The sequence below is a fragment of the Aspergillus brasiliensis genome, assembly GCF_001889945.1.
Source record: "Aspergillus brasiliensis CBS 101740 unplaced genomic scaffold ASPBRscaffold_5, whole genome shotgun sequence".
NCBI lineage: Eukaryota > Fungi > Ascomycota > Eurotiomycetes > Eurotiales > Aspergillaceae > Aspergillus > Aspergillus brasiliensis.
In genome coordinates this window covers 271,583-286,049 of record NW_027137446.1, presented here as the reverse complement: position 1 = coordinate 286,049, position 14,467 = coordinate 271,583, and the positions used below count along the sequence as shown (strand labels likewise).

The following is a 14,467-nucleotide window of genomic DNA, read 5'->3' as shown; positions in this document are numbered from 1 at the left end:
CATGAGGTTTACAAGTGTGAAATCGTTGAGCTCGCTGGTGTGCTAATCAGTTTCGTTAGGTCATTCGTGTTCTGTGTTAACACGCTGCCTACTAGTAATTAAAAATGATATATTGCATCTATATGGAGAGAATCCAGAGAGATATGTTCCAGTATTTTCAATCAGATCTTTTCTTGAGATTGTCATTTCTTTAGAGGACCAACTTATGATCCGAACCCTACTACAAGCCAAGAAGATCCCTGCTTTTGAAGATCTTAGCACGCTCCATCAGACTGAGAATTATCGATCAATCGAATCTCCTAGGACCGTTTCTTGAAAATGACGTAGATGTCTTCGACGTAGCTCGAGAAATGCTCCCTCATATTTCTATCGAGTAACGTGCCGTCATCACTCGATGGCAGTCGTAGATCAAATGCCATTATGATACGGGCAACAGTTGTCCGCATGTTCATGAGTGCTAGTGGCTTGCCGATGCAGGCATAAGGACCTCGAGATAGTCAGTACTGCGATGGCACATCGAGTTGCACCCCAGAACATGAAATACTACGCACCGACTAAGAAAGGAGCATAAGCAGATTTATGTTTCATCGCCTCTGGATATTTGTACCACCGTTCCGGGAGGAGCTGGCGTGCATTTTCGTAGAAAGCATCGGCTACAGAGGTGAGAATTTGCCGAACCGGAGGGGATATGTAGTTTACATACATCTGCCAATAACCCACTGCGGGCAAGAAACTATCATGTTTCCTGGTATGTAGGTGTCACCGATCTTGATGCCCTCCGGTGGTGTCTTTCTGGGTATGATGCTTCCAATTGGGGGATGTAGACGGAGTACTTCGTTGATGAATCCGTTTAGATGTCGTAGGCCTGCGATTTTCTCGTGCATATACTCCCCGTTAGATTCGACGGCACATGGACTGAGCTCCTCGCGGATCATATCCACGTGTACTGGGTGTTTGGCCAGTTCGTATATAACGGTGATAAGGGCTGCCGCGGTGGTGTCACTATCGTTCGGTTGTGAGCATTCCCTCTTATGAGAGTAGTTGTGAAGTATTGCATACCTCCCTGCTGCAATTATCAATTCAACATCCCCAAGCAACTGATTATATTCTTTGGTCGTAGGGGCTCGTCCCTGCAGCTCCTCGAGCAGTGACGAGCTGATATCGGGTATCTCGGGTGTTTCCTGGAACTATCAGCAATTTATACACACACAAAGTATCACAATAGTTAAAACGTACCCCCATTCTCGTCTTCAGACGCTGATGGCTAAATTCTTCATATCGCAACGCATCCTTATTCATCCCCGGTATGGACCCCAGCAGCCGAAGGACCCATATAGGCACAGAGTACTCCAACGGCTTGAGCAAATCATTCAATATCTGAATAGCCCAATGATTGGCACTTGCATCCAGCATACCGAAAGTCCTACCGAACGCCAAGTCGCCCATTACGTCGTAACTGTACCATGTGAGATAGTTGCTGATGTTAATGGCTTGATCGTCACCGACGGAGGTTACAAGATCGATGAGCTTCTGTCGGTAGACCTGAATGCGTTTTTCGTATGCGCGAAGCGATTTGTCGCTGAACCCTAGACTCCATACTCTCCGTCGTTGGTCATGAGCTTCCCTGTCTCGATGTGCATGTAGCGATTGCACTGGTGCGCCAAGGTCATAGAAGGGCGCTTTAGTGCAGACGGATTTGAACACGTAGATGATATTTACGGCGTCCGGGTGGGTTATGGAGAGATCAGATGGCCCTATGCGCACAAATGGTCCGTATTTGTTGTGCAAGCCTTCGAGGACTCGGTAGAGGGGTTCGTGAAGAAGCTTTGCTGGGAGCCAGAACCCAGATAGGCGTGCGCCGATGGGACCGGGGAAGCGTCCGAGGGGATGAAGTAACGTTCTGTGGATGTAGAGGCTGCAGTATAGGCCTAGAAGATGAGTAGAGATTAGGCTTAGAGATGCGATGCTTGCTTGGGTAATGGAGATAGTCTGCGCATTGTGAATGGCTGCAGCAGCTAGTATGGACAAGCCAGCATATGCATAGAGATACCGGATCGGGTGGAGGTGGTGTTCGCCAGAGCGAAAGTAGAAGCGATGAGCTAGCACGCCTAGAGCAAAGGCGCCAGCTTGTAGCTGTAGTCCTGGGTCCAACTCCATGACCATAGCGTTGAAACAAAGCCTGTTCAGGAAGAAAGGCCGCTTGGTGCTGGAGAGCGACATGTACTTAGCGAGGGCTTACAGAAGACATGCTATGCTGTATATGCTGCCAAAGTATCCTGATGAGTATAGTCGGTGATACAAACATCACCGATCGATCATGTGTCGACTTGCCCAAATTGACTGAATGACTCTTCCGTGTGTGCAGCAGTAATATACAGCACCTACCATCGATGTCGCATGAAGAGAAACCCGAACAGGGAATGTTGGATGCTTGGACAGGGACCCTACTCACAGTCTTAGACGCCGATCCTACTGTGGTATAAGCAGGCTGGTACCCATCATTGACATCCATAGAATGGTACTAGGCTTGTGACAGTAGCAGGTTGAGAATACCAATTAGCAGACCTTTTTAGTTGCACGCTGTTCCTGGGAGAGTTACGCCTGTCGATCCTGCATGCATACTTGCGGACACATGTGGCACATCAGTCAACCTCCCACCTAAATGAAGAGGGACGAAACAGGAGCCTGGCCGGCAGAAAGTCTCGCTGTCTCCATTTTTATAGTCGAACCCGTTGCGAGACGTACTACTACCTGAGGGTTCTAGAATATATTTTTCTAGACTAACTACTTAGGAGATCAAGTCGACCCATCGAAGAGTATCCCCATGCCCTAAATGGTACCTCATTAAGCACTCGTAAACTTCTTGAGGCACGAGCTACTTTTCGGGGTTGCTCAGCGCTAATGCGCTTCACAAACATCACACCGTGTCACCGGAGTTCGGAGAATTAATGACTGCAGTCAAGCGTCAAAAGCGTTAAATATCAATTGAAGTATGCTTAGTGGCTACACAAGTGGCAGATTTGTGCTCACGTTCAATGCTTGTCAGTCCAGGATGACTACACACCTATAGAACAGACAAGTAGAGCACCCTTCACCTTCTTCGCAACGGAAAGGTGGAGTCATTGCCACATGCCCATGTATAAGGACTAACGCCAACCTCCTGAAGCGAAAGTTCATCAACGCCACCTGTCTGGCGAACCCTATGAGCGAAATGGCCTCATCTTTCCTTCTAGACGAAGCCTCATCCCACGCAGAAGATGTAGATACATCTCCTGAACACCAGAAGACGAGCATTAGCATCTCCACCCAGACAACCCTCAAACCATGGGCCATCATCACCAAATACCCAACCTCAAGCAACACCGCCGAATCATCCTGGTGGCGGGACATTGGTCCACTCCTCGGCCGACTCCTCCAAACAACCGGCTACTCCGTACCCATGCAATACGAATATCTCCTCTTCGCGCGCCATCACATCATTCCCTCATTGGGACCGTATCCGCAGCGCTGGCCAAGCGTGATGACCTATACGGACTTACCGATTGAGATGAGTGTGAATTTCCAGGATCATCATGCTTCGACGGTGCGTGTGGGCATTGAGCCAATTTGTGAGGTTGCAGGGACGGCCAGGGATCGGTTTAATCAGACTGCTACGGAGGAGTTGGTTGGTCGGCTTGCTACGCTGGGAGGAGCAGGAGGAGGTGGACTCGACCGTATGTTGTACCATCATTTCGTGAGGGATTTTGGGATTACGGAATTGGAGACACTCAAGGTGAAAGAAGGGGAGTTTAAGCGGGACTCGGTACAGTCGATGTATAATATCGGGTTTAGTTTTGAGAGAGCTGGGCCAGCAGCGAGTGTGGATACGAAGGGGTATGTCTTTTTACGGTTGAAGGAGCGGGCGTCTGGTGTACCGATGCAACGGCTACTGCGGGAGTCATTGGGACAGTTGGATGCGACGGCAGGGAGAAGGGACCGAAAGGCAGTGCAAAAGGTGATTGAGTATATGGCAGAAGGTGGGGGATTCAATGAGTATACCTATCTGGCGTGGGACTTTGTCGATTCGGCCAAGTCCCGAGTCAAGGTTTACGGGGTCCTTGGGGATCTCAGGATCGAAAAGGTTGAGGAAGTATGGACCATGGGTGGCAGGCTGAAGGATCCGGCGACAATGCAGGGTCTGGAGTTGGTCCGACGGCTTTGGGAATTGCTGGAGGGTAATAGTCAACAACAGCCTTCCAAGGCGCCTATACTCATGTGGAACTATGAGATCCGCCCGGGCCGCGACGAGCCTATCCCGAAGCTGTACCTCCCTCTGCTTGGGCGGAATGATATGTTCGTGGCCAAGACGCTGGCGCGCTTCTTTGACTCACTGGGCTGGGCGGACGAGGCTCGGAGCTATGTGGCTAACGTGCAGTATTTATTGTGAGTTTTGACATTTTCTGATATCCCCATTATTCCGACTGACGTTGAGGATGATAGTCCAGAGGAAGACCTCGAACAATCGGCCCGGCTTCACTCGTGGGTGTCGTTGGCGTATACCAGCCAGGCGGGGGTCTACGTGAGTGTGTACTACCATTCCAGCTTGGCCTAGAATGGACTCTTGGAACTATTATCATCGCACAAGTGTTGACTATGAACTGAACTATTGCATAAAAAAGGCGTACGCGTAAGTGACCAGCTGGCCGGCATCTAGGCATTCTGTGCGACCACCACGCCGGTGAGTCAAGGCAGGGTTATAAGATCCAAAGAACTCCCTCCAAAGGCATATAGGCTACTTCCCAAGTAAGACGGTGGCCAATCTGTTTCCCCTCGAGTGGGGATTGGCTACCATTCAGCATTTGTGCGGCACCAGCTGACCAGAGCCGAGATCGGGACTGGTTCACCCCATGGCACCCCCGCGGAACCAAGAAGCGACAGATAGATAGCAAGGGAATAAAGGAGAGAAATATTGTCATGTAATCCAACCACAGGGGAGGGGCGCTCGGTCAAAATCCGCGCACCGAAGGATTCTTGGAATGGGAACGAACTGGGTCTCGTGTCCGGGCCGAGAACCGTTGATTCGTTGGGAGAGACACCTGGCGAGCAAGTTGGTGGCTGACGGGATGCCAGTGGGAGGATGAAAAAGTTAGTCTGCGACTAGATAGAGCTAGATGAGAAACTAAAGACTCAAAAGAGTAAGGAATCAGGATGGCTCGGGGGTTTACCCCGCGATGGAGCCATGCACGGCTGGGGGGAAAATGAGGGTTGGGGTTGCCCTCGCTTACCCCGGCGGCCATTGGAGCAGTCTGGAATTCAAATAGAGTTGTTAAGACCCTGTGCGGCGATTTATTTGCGATGCAAAAAAAAGGAGATGTATAGAGAAATTATCTTGAGACTTTCCATTGATACATGCCCAGATCTGGGGAAAAAACAAGAAGAGAGGGCAAGAGACAAGCCGCGACAAGGCGGGCTTGGCTGGTGGAGTTGGACAATTTTGGAGAAACTGGAGAGCCGCTTGGCAGGCAAATCTGGGGAAATCTTGGCGAGACACCACAGAGTCATAAGTCATGACACTCTTGGAAAGATGAAAAAGGGGAAAGACAGTGCTGTCAGATCACTCGATGACATCAGATGAGCTATTAGAGATATTAAAGTGCTCATACATTTAGTCAAAGACAAAGGAACAACAAGCAGTGCTGGAGGCCCGACCAGTGCGTGGTGATGGAGGAAATCCCCCGGTCTCTCGCCATTCGCCCAGAAACTCTGGTTGAGGGGCGGCATTAAGCTTTGAACCTTTCTCGTGGCTTTCGGTGCCTCTCTAGCTTTCAAAGCTTCTCCAGATGACTTGACGGGACCCATCTCTTCCGGCAGATGCATCTTCCTGCTGCTCGTCATGGGAGGGATCGGCAAGCTGTCCGGCGATGCTCACCGTCGTCGGCTTTTTGTTCCCATTTGTTTTACGGCCTGCGTCCTTCTGCCCGATTCCCGGGACATAAAAGCCAGCTCCCCGCCAGCTGATGATTTGTCTCCTCCAAGTCATCCTTTTTTTTCTTCCCTTCTCCTCTCCTCCTCGCTGCGCTGTGGTTCTTATCCTCCAGACTTGATCCTTCGTCACCATGTCCCACTTCTACGAAGGGGACAAGCCCTCCACGGGGCCCCCCGTTCCCGTCCAGCTCTCGGCTGCTGACGAGGATGACCAGCCCACGATGAGTCCGCTCAAGTACATGGCCACTCGTCTGACCACCCTGGTGCCTCCGATGAACCCTGCTCCCAATCCCTTCAAGGCGCTCACGCTCCTCAATCGGAAGCAATGGCTCTTTTTTGGGGTATGTTTCATCCCAACCCCTCCCCCCCAACCCTAATCCCATTCTTGCGCCATGACTAAACCGCGGTTGTAGGTGGCCTTTGCCGGCTGGACTTGGGATGCCTTCGACTTCTTCACTGTGTCCTTGACGGCTACCGATCTGGCAAAGACATTCGACAAATCCGTCACCGACATCACCTGGGGAATCACCCTCGTGCTGATGCTGCGGTCCGTGGGCGCTATCACATTTGGAATCGCTGCCGATCGCTGGGGTCGCAAGTGGCCCTTTATCGTGAATAACCTCCTGTTCGTCGTGCTGGAGCTGGGCACCGGTTTCTGCCAGACCTACAAACAATTCCTGGGATGTCGCGCGCTTTTTGGTATTGCCATGGGTGGGTTGTATGGCAATGCCGCGGCGACCGCGCTCGAGGATTGTCCCATGGAGGCGCGCGGGATTGTGTCCGGCTTGCTGCAGCAGGGCTATGCGTTCGGATACTTGCTGGCGACGGCCTTTGCCCGCGGCCTGGTCAACACCACCTCCCATGGATGGCGACCGCTGTACTGGTTTGGGGCCTGTCCGCCCGTGCTCATCATCATCTACCGGCTGTTCCTGCCTGAGACGGACACCTTCCTCCAGCGCCAGGCCACTCGCGAGCATGTTCGGGGTGGAGTCACTACGACCTTCCTGTCCGAGGGTAACACTGCTATCAAGAGACATTGGCTGCTTCTGATCTACCTGGTCCTGCTCATGGCGGGCTTCAATTTCATGGTACGATACGATTCCTCTACTTATTTCGTTAAGAAGTATCACTGACAAGCCTCTAGTCTCACGGCTCCCAAGATCTTTACCCTACTATGCTTGAAAACCAATTCGACTTCTCCGCCGACGCCGTCACGGTCACCCAGGTCGTCGCCAACCTCGGCGCCCTGACGGGAGGTACTACGTTAGGGTGGGCGAGTCAGATCTTCGGGCGTCGCTTCTCCATCATCTTTATTTGCATAATCGGCGGCGCGCTCCTCTACCCCTACACCTTTGTCACCAACCACAGCGTCATGGCCGCCGCCTTCTTCGAACAATTTTGCGTGCAAGGCGCATGGGGTGTCATCCCCATCCACCTGATGGAGTTGTCGCCGGGCGCTATCCGCACCTTCGCGGTGGGTACGGCCTACCAGCTGGGCAATCTCGTCTCGTCGGCGAGTTCGACGATCGAGTCCACCATTGGGGAACGGTTCCCCTTGCCCGCGACGGAGGAGGGTACCAAGCGGTACCAGTATGGCAAGGTCATTTGTATCTTCATGGGGTGTGTGTATGGGTATACGATCCTGGTGACGCTGCTGGGTCCCGAGAGACTAGGCCGCAAGTTCGATGTCGCGCATGATGGGGATATGGCGGTCGTGGCGGCACAACGGGGAACGGATGGGGAAGTGGAGGTAGATGGTGACCCGGAGAAGGGCACGTCACGAATGGTGGAGGGTTGATTTCGACCTGTTGATTAGAAGTGCTTTTGATGATATTATGATGTGATGATGAGACAAGAGTGACATTAATTATGTTTTATATAGCTGATCACATTGCCTGAAATTGTAACGTATATTTGTTCTGGTTTAGTACGGAGTACATTTGTTTTGACTCCCGAGATGTCTCACTCCACCTGGCCCGACACCCTATCGCGTTGCAGTCTTGCAGAGTCTCTACTCCGTAGATCAGATCAGTGGAGATACCTAAAGTAATCAGATTTGAATCATTAGTTCATACACTGGCATAATAACACCCAAAGCTGAAAGTAAGAGAAGAAAGACATCAGAATCTGCTTAATAAATGCTCATCAATCCCCTTAGGGATCAATCATTGGGTTGAAGATGGAGAATCATCATGAATTATCTCTTAAAATACGTGACAATTAAAAACTTGACTTACTTGCACATGGTTAGATGGACAAATGTCTATCTTGATAAAAGGAAGTAAGCAAAATGTCCGAATAGTGTGTCCTTTCCCCTGGGGAACACGGACCCTTTTATACCACCGGAGGTCCGTCCTCAACCCCGCACGGATGATATTTGACTGCATTGCGGTGAACAGGGATCCAGGCAGTTCTGTAATGCATGCTGTGAATTTGCTTTCGACTCATAGTATAAATATCATGGCTATCTGTATACTCTGTAGAAGGTCAGTAGAACAATCGTTTGACTTTAGATCGAGATCAAATGAAACGGATCCACTCTCGGACATTGGCATCTCGCAATCTCGTGGAGCGGAGATCGGCGACGCTCTTTCACTTCTCAGGGTCTGATTCATGACCTTAATTTGAGTTGGTGGAGGGAGTGAGCTTATGGTTTATGGTTCTTACCAATATAATAATATCTCTGCTGATGGCTGTCATACAGTGGAGAGATGGAGGATTGTATTTGATGTCTCCTTTTGTCTCTTACATCAATCAATCAGTTAGTTCCTTGTGGATGTATCCTGCCGGTACTACCTCGGGGTTTTGAATATCGTCACCTCACCTTTCTCTTGCTTCCCACCTTACCCACTTTGACTACTTGTAATGCAGATGCATTAGATATTGTTCAACTAGACTGCATTCACTTCACCATTCCATCCTACGCGTCAAGGAGGTATTGAGATCGCCATCCCGACACAAACAGCCACCGAAAAGCCAAAGAGACGCCGACCAGAACCGCCAAGCCCCGGACCGGGACTGGCGCTGCTCTCACTTTCCGTTCAACTTTCATTTCACTTGCTCGCCTTCGTTGGCTTCGCTCTTCGTTCCTCCTCCTCCGCTGCGGGCTTCATCTCTCCCTCCCTCTTTTTGAGACCTCCTCCTCTCCCATTCGGTCGTTTCGGGTTTCCTTTTCTATCCTTCCTTTGGGATCTCTCCGTTCCTCCTCATCTCCCCCCGGTCGGCCACTCCCTCGTTCGTCCCCAGTCCCAAACCCCCCGACTGCAAGGGTCCGATCTCAACGCCCACAGGAGGTACAGAGGGAAAACCACAAAGCAGACGAAGTACAGCCTCAATCTCCAACGCGACTAATATACCTCTCCCCGCGTTGGTCCGACCAGCAGCTGCAATTCCTCATTCGCTCAATTCCTCACGATCCGATCCGTTGGCGCATTCCAGCCTTTTCCTCAGGGTCCAACAAGCAGCCGTGATCCCCTTGCCGCCTGGCTCCTCCTCCTCCTTCCCCCCCACAGATTCCTTACGATCTCTACTCTCTGCCCCCCCCCGAGACACCACCACCGCCTTCTCCTCCTCCTCCTCCTCTTCTGCCTCCGAATCCGGCTCTCCTCTCCCCCCCCCTACGCGCTGGATGAGTATCCCGATCGCCGCCTCTTCCAATGCACAGACGCTCGTCTGGCTCGCCGGCCGAGGACGACGCTGAAGAATCCCTGGCCCCCGTCTCTCGCACCCCGACAGACCCGAGTCCGGCGCCTCAAGTCCTCGACCCGCCGGAAAAATCGCGTCCGCAGGCTGCTGCCAGGACCGGCACCAGCTTCGATCTTCGTCGAGATGCCTCCAATCCGCGCTCCCGAAATTCGAGCCTTTGGCGCACGTCCTCCTCCTCCACCGAATCCCGCTCCTCCGCCGTCATGATGCCGCTGGCGTCCCAGCGATTGCCCATGGAAGCCTCCCCGGACGGTCACCTCCGCTTTCGACCGTCGCGCCTCCGCAGTCCCTGGCCCGTTTCCATCCTGACCGCGCTCACCACCCTGGTCGCCTCGATCTTCCTCTTTTTCATCCTCCGGTCCTTCTCCGAACGGCAGATTGGCGGCGATGGCTGTGGGATTCCCGTCATGAGTCCCACCTTCCTGCGCATGGTGGGTTTCGACACGGAACATACCCGGTTTGCGAGCAAGTACAATCTGTTCCTCTATCGGGAAGAAGGTGTCGACCCGTACAACCAGGAGAACTTGGGCGTAAGTACCTGGCCAATGATCTGTGCCGCGTGGCTGTGGCGTTTCCTCCCCGATCTCAGGCTGACTGTGTTTTCTGCGACATCCAGTTAAACGGTGCCCCTGTCCTCTTCCTCCCCGGAAATGCCGGTAGTTATCGACAAGTTCGCTCCCTGGCCGCCGAAGCGTCGCGACACTATGCCGACGTCGTCCGACACGACGAGGAGCGGCTCAAATCCGGTACCCGCAGCCTGGACTTTTTCATGATCGACTTCAACGAGGACCTGGCAGCCTTCCATGGCCAGACACTACTCGATCAAGCGGAATACGTCAACGAAGCCGTGTCATACATTCTCTCGCTCTACCATGACCCGCGACGGTCGCGGAGGGATCCTGGCCTTCCCGACCCCAGCGCGGTGATCCTGATCGGGCATTCCATGGGAGGCATTGTCGCACGTACGGCGTTGACGATGACGAATTACCAGGCAAACTCGGTCAACACGATTGTCACCATGTCGGCGCCGCACGCCAAGCCCCCCGTCTCGTTCGAATCGGACATCGTTCATACGTACAAGCAAATCAACGATTACTGGCGCGAGGCCTACTCCCAGACCTGGGCGAATAACAACCCGCTGTGGCACCTGACGCTGATCTCGATCGCGGGTGGTTCGCGCGATACGGTGGTCCCGTCGGACTACGCCAGTATCTCCTCGCTGGTCCCGGACACGCACGGCTTCACGGTCTTCACATCAACGATCCCGGATGTGTGGATCGGCATGGACCATTTGTCGATTACGTGGTGTGACCAATTCCGCAAGGCGATCATCAAGTCGTTGTTTGACGTGGTCGATGTCGGCCGGCCTAGTCAGACAAAGCCCAGGGCCGAGCGCATGCGGATCTTTAAGAAGTGGTATTTGACCGGGCTGGAGCCGACTGCTGAAAGGACGCTCCCACAGAAAGGTATGTATTTGACAATGCTTGTCAATACCGGTTACTGACTGTTCCTAGAATCTTCTACACTATTGACGCTGGAAGATAGCACCAATCTGATCCTGCCGCAAGGCCAGCGACTGATCCTCCGCGAACTCGGTCACACCCCGAATACCAACGTTCACCTGCTTCCCGTTCCGCCGCAAGGTGTGTCGGGGAAGAAGTTTACCCTTCTTACAGATCAGAAATTGGACAATCCCGGAGAGCAGGGGACATTGGAGGTTCTCTTCTGCAGTGTCTTCCCGCTGCATAATGGCAAGTTTGCTAGCGTGTTCTCGATGAACATGGACTTTTCCGGAAGTAGCGCGGGATCGACGCGGCTGGCGTGCAAGAACGCTGCGGAGGATGGCATACACTTGCCAGCGTCCACACGAACCTCTAAGCAGGCGTATGACCGGACCACGCCCTTCTCGTATCTCCAGTACGATTTGGAAGACTTGGTCGAGCATCAGTTTGTGGCTGTGGTCGACAAAGCACGGTCCCCAACTCGCGGCTGGGTCGTAGCGGAGTTCTCGGACAGCTCTGACTCGGTCATTCGGGCCCGTGTGGGCTTGGGTGGCTTGCTCAGTGCTGGGCTGAAGATGAGACTTCCGGCGAACCGCCCTATGCTCACCGAGGTGAAGATTCCGGCGCTGCATTCGAGTCTGCTCAACTACAAGCTCAAGATCGTCCGCCGGGGTTACGGAGAACAGCCCGAGCTGTTCGCACCACTATTGCGCCAGTCGATTCCCGATCCCCACGAATCCAAGTTCTTTGTCAATGTGAAGCAGGTCAATGTCAATCTACACGGCGTCGCTCCGTTCATGCCCCCGCCTCTCCGTGAGCAAGCCGCCCTGGGTGGGGTGTCTTTCCAGCTGTGGACGGATCCGAGCAGCGAGTCAACGGTCGATATTTCCTTGTCGGTGGACATCCTGGGTAGTCTGGGTGAGCTCGTGATGCGGTACCGCACCGTTTTCGCGGCCTTTCCGGTGCTGGTAATTGCTCTGGTTTTGCGCAAGCAGTTCCAAATGTATGACGAGACGGGCTATTTCATCACCTTCGCGGAAGGTCTGGATAGTACCCTGCGGTCATCTTTGCCTGTTCTGCTGCTGGCCATGTCGTTGCTGGCTTCTTCTCTGGCTACTTCGACTACGCTGCCTCCGAGTGACGATCCGTTTCATTGGCGCACCAATTCCACGGAAACACCCGTCGATTTTACGAAGAACGACCTGCTGTTGGGATCGCAAGATGCGTTCTTTTGGTTCTTGGTTCCCGTGTTCGGTCTGATCAGCGTGGGCGTTTGCGTGATGATGAACTACGTGGCGCTGTCCCTGCTGTCCGTTTTGTCTTTCTTCTATGGTTTGTTGAACAGCAAGTCGGGGTACATCAAGCGTGATGACAAGGGGTAAGTTATTCTCGGTTGTTTGTGAATATTGCTAATTCTGTCAGCAACCTTCCCATCTTTTCGGCCCCTACGCCACGACGGCGGTTGATCAACACGGCTATTCTGTTGATTCTCGTCGCGACTACTATTCCGTATCAGTTTGCCTACATGGTGGCATGCATTGTGCAGCTCGCTACTTGCGTGCGGGCCCAATGGCACGCGAAAGAGACGGTACGTCTTCTTTTCTTATTGACTAGCGTTTGCTAATTGTTTAGAAATCTACGACCCACTATAATTTCGCCAATTTTACGTACTCGATCTTCCTTCTGATGCTGTGGATCCTGCCGATCAACATCCTTGTCCTGCTTGTGTGGGCGCACAACCTTGTGGTGCACTGGTTCATGCCATTCTCCTCCCACCATAACGTGCTGTCCATTATGCCATTTATTCTGCTCGTCGAGGCCATGACTACGGGAACGATGGTCCCTCGAGTCAGCACACGGTATGTCTACTCTACTATATAGTGTAGTCTCAAGCTAACGAAAATAGGCTGAAAAACATCACCTCCCTCCTTCTCTTCGCCCTTGCCATCTACTCCGCCGTCTACGGCGTCTCCTACGGCTACCTTCTCCATCATCTCACTAATATCTTCGCCGCCTGGCTTGTGGGCATTTACCTCTTCAGCAGCGGCTTTTCTCCCCGCCGACTCTGGCGCATTTTAGAAGGCGATGACGCGAGCTCCCCGCCCGAACCAGGGAGTCACACGAAGAAAAAACCATAATCCTACACCATACATATCTTTTTTTCTTCTTCTATTATATGTCCCGTTGCATCTTACCGGTTGCCGGACCATGATTATACGGCGTTCAGTTTTATCTTGGGAGCGGTGTCTGCTTTATGCTTTGACCTTGGGTCGATGTACAGGATTGTGTGCTTGTTATGTGCTCATATGAATGATTATTCTATTACATCGTGTTTGTGAGGGATCCTACTGAAAGTGGGATCGATGTATCTTACTGGCTTTGTGTGTGTTGTTGATACTATCTGAGTGTGTGTTTGTATATACGGTTGGATCTGGAAATAGACTTGGCCGGGATAATAGGATGAGATGTGGTGTTGCTGTTCAAGCCACTGTCATGATGTAGATCACGGTGTCTGATTGATTGATTGATTGATTGATTGATTCAAGCCTTACTCAGGTGTGGGTCCCTTTCTTTGGGCCCCCCGGCTGAGCACCTGCGGCAGACGAGGCCGCGAGGCAGCGAGATTGCTATATACAGGATCCTATGTAATTTATCACGTATTCGGCCGTATCGGTCAAATACTGTAATTTCGTAATGAAGCCATTCCCAACTCCCAACTGACCAATCAGAACGCCCGTAGATCATGGTGTCAGATCGCCTCTTTTTCAGTAAGCTCATTCCCGACAACCGGTCCTGAAACAGATTATTTGATCCTCCTACGCAATCCCAAGCCGTATCTTACGCGTCATGCAGTCCTAAGTAGGATCTAATGTGCTGATTACATCACGGGCATGTCCCACGGAGCGAAACAGATTGTAAATCCAACTGCTATATCTAGTCAGATAGGAGGTAAGGGGCCCTCTTCTTGGCATCCTAGGGACTACTACGGGTTCGTATCCCGTCGCGGGCACCTATTCTACCTGGAGGCACCCAATGAAGAAAGTCTAGGGGAAGTTTATTCCTCTAGAACCTGGATATTGGACCCAAGGGTAGGGTATATCTACCATGGCTGGTGGGAGAGGGAACGTAGTCTCACTATAATTCTTTAAGTTATATCCTGTATAGATAATCAGATCCAGAACTAGTAGCTTTAGGATCAACCCCTGTATAAGGAATTATGGGAGAGTAAATACGCGGTAGCAAGGAACAAGCATGGGATCTGGATCCTAGAGGCGTCCAGCCTAAAGAAGCATATC

General features: G+C 52.1%; 4 protein-coding genes across 4 annotated transcripts; 3 read left to right on the top strand and 1 right to left on the bottom strand.

The window, feature by feature from the left end:
- Positions 1-299: 299 nt before the first annotated feature.
- On the bottom strand, positions 300-2,157 carry ftmC (cytochrome P450 monooxygenase ftmC; the record flags this gene model as incomplete). Its single annotated transcript, XM_067627197.1, has 5 exons — positions 300-487; positions 552-653; positions 704-1,002; positions 1,060-1,181; positions 1,237-2,157. 5 exons carry the CDS (start codon positions 2,155-2,157, stop codon positions 300-302), a joined length of 1,632 nt encoding a protein of 543 aa, XP_067479619.1.
- A 1,054-nt stretch (positions 2,158-3,211) lies between these two features.
- ASPBRDRAFT_123531 (uncharacterized protein) lies at positions 3,212-4,591 on the top strand (the record flags this gene model as incomplete). The annotated part of the gene is made up of 2 exons (XM_067617612.1): positions 3,212-4,422; positions 4,480-4,591. The coding sequence occupies 2 exons, from the start codon at positions 3,212-3,214 to the stop codon at positions 4,589-4,591; spliced, it is 1,323 nt and encodes a 440-aa protein (XP_067479618.1).
- Positions 4,592-6,095: 1,504 nt separating this feature from the next.
- ASPBRDRAFT_124661 (sugar transporter family protein) lies at positions 6,096-7,762 on the top strand (the record flags this gene model as incomplete). The annotated part of the gene is made up of 3 exons (XM_067617715.1): positions 6,096-6,305; positions 6,378-7,052; positions 7,109-7,762. The coding sequence occupies 3 exons, from the start codon at positions 6,096-6,098 to the stop codon at positions 7,760-7,762; spliced, it is 1,539 nt and encodes a 512-aa protein (XP_067479617.1).
- Positions 7,763-9,620: 1,858 nt separating this feature from the next.
- On the top strand, positions 9,621-13,309 carry ASPBRDRAFT_195087 (GPI inositol-deacylase; the record flags this gene model as incomplete). Its single annotated transcript, XM_067620826.1, has 6 exons — positions 9,621-10,199; positions 10,286-11,135; positions 11,184-12,549; positions 12,594-12,759; positions 12,804-13,030; positions 13,078-13,309. 6 exons carry the CDS (start codon positions 9,621-9,623, stop codon positions 13,307-13,309), a joined length of 3,420 nt encoding a protein of 1,139 aa, XP_067479616.1.
- Between the last annotated feature and the right edge of the window lie 1,158 nt (positions 13,310-14,467).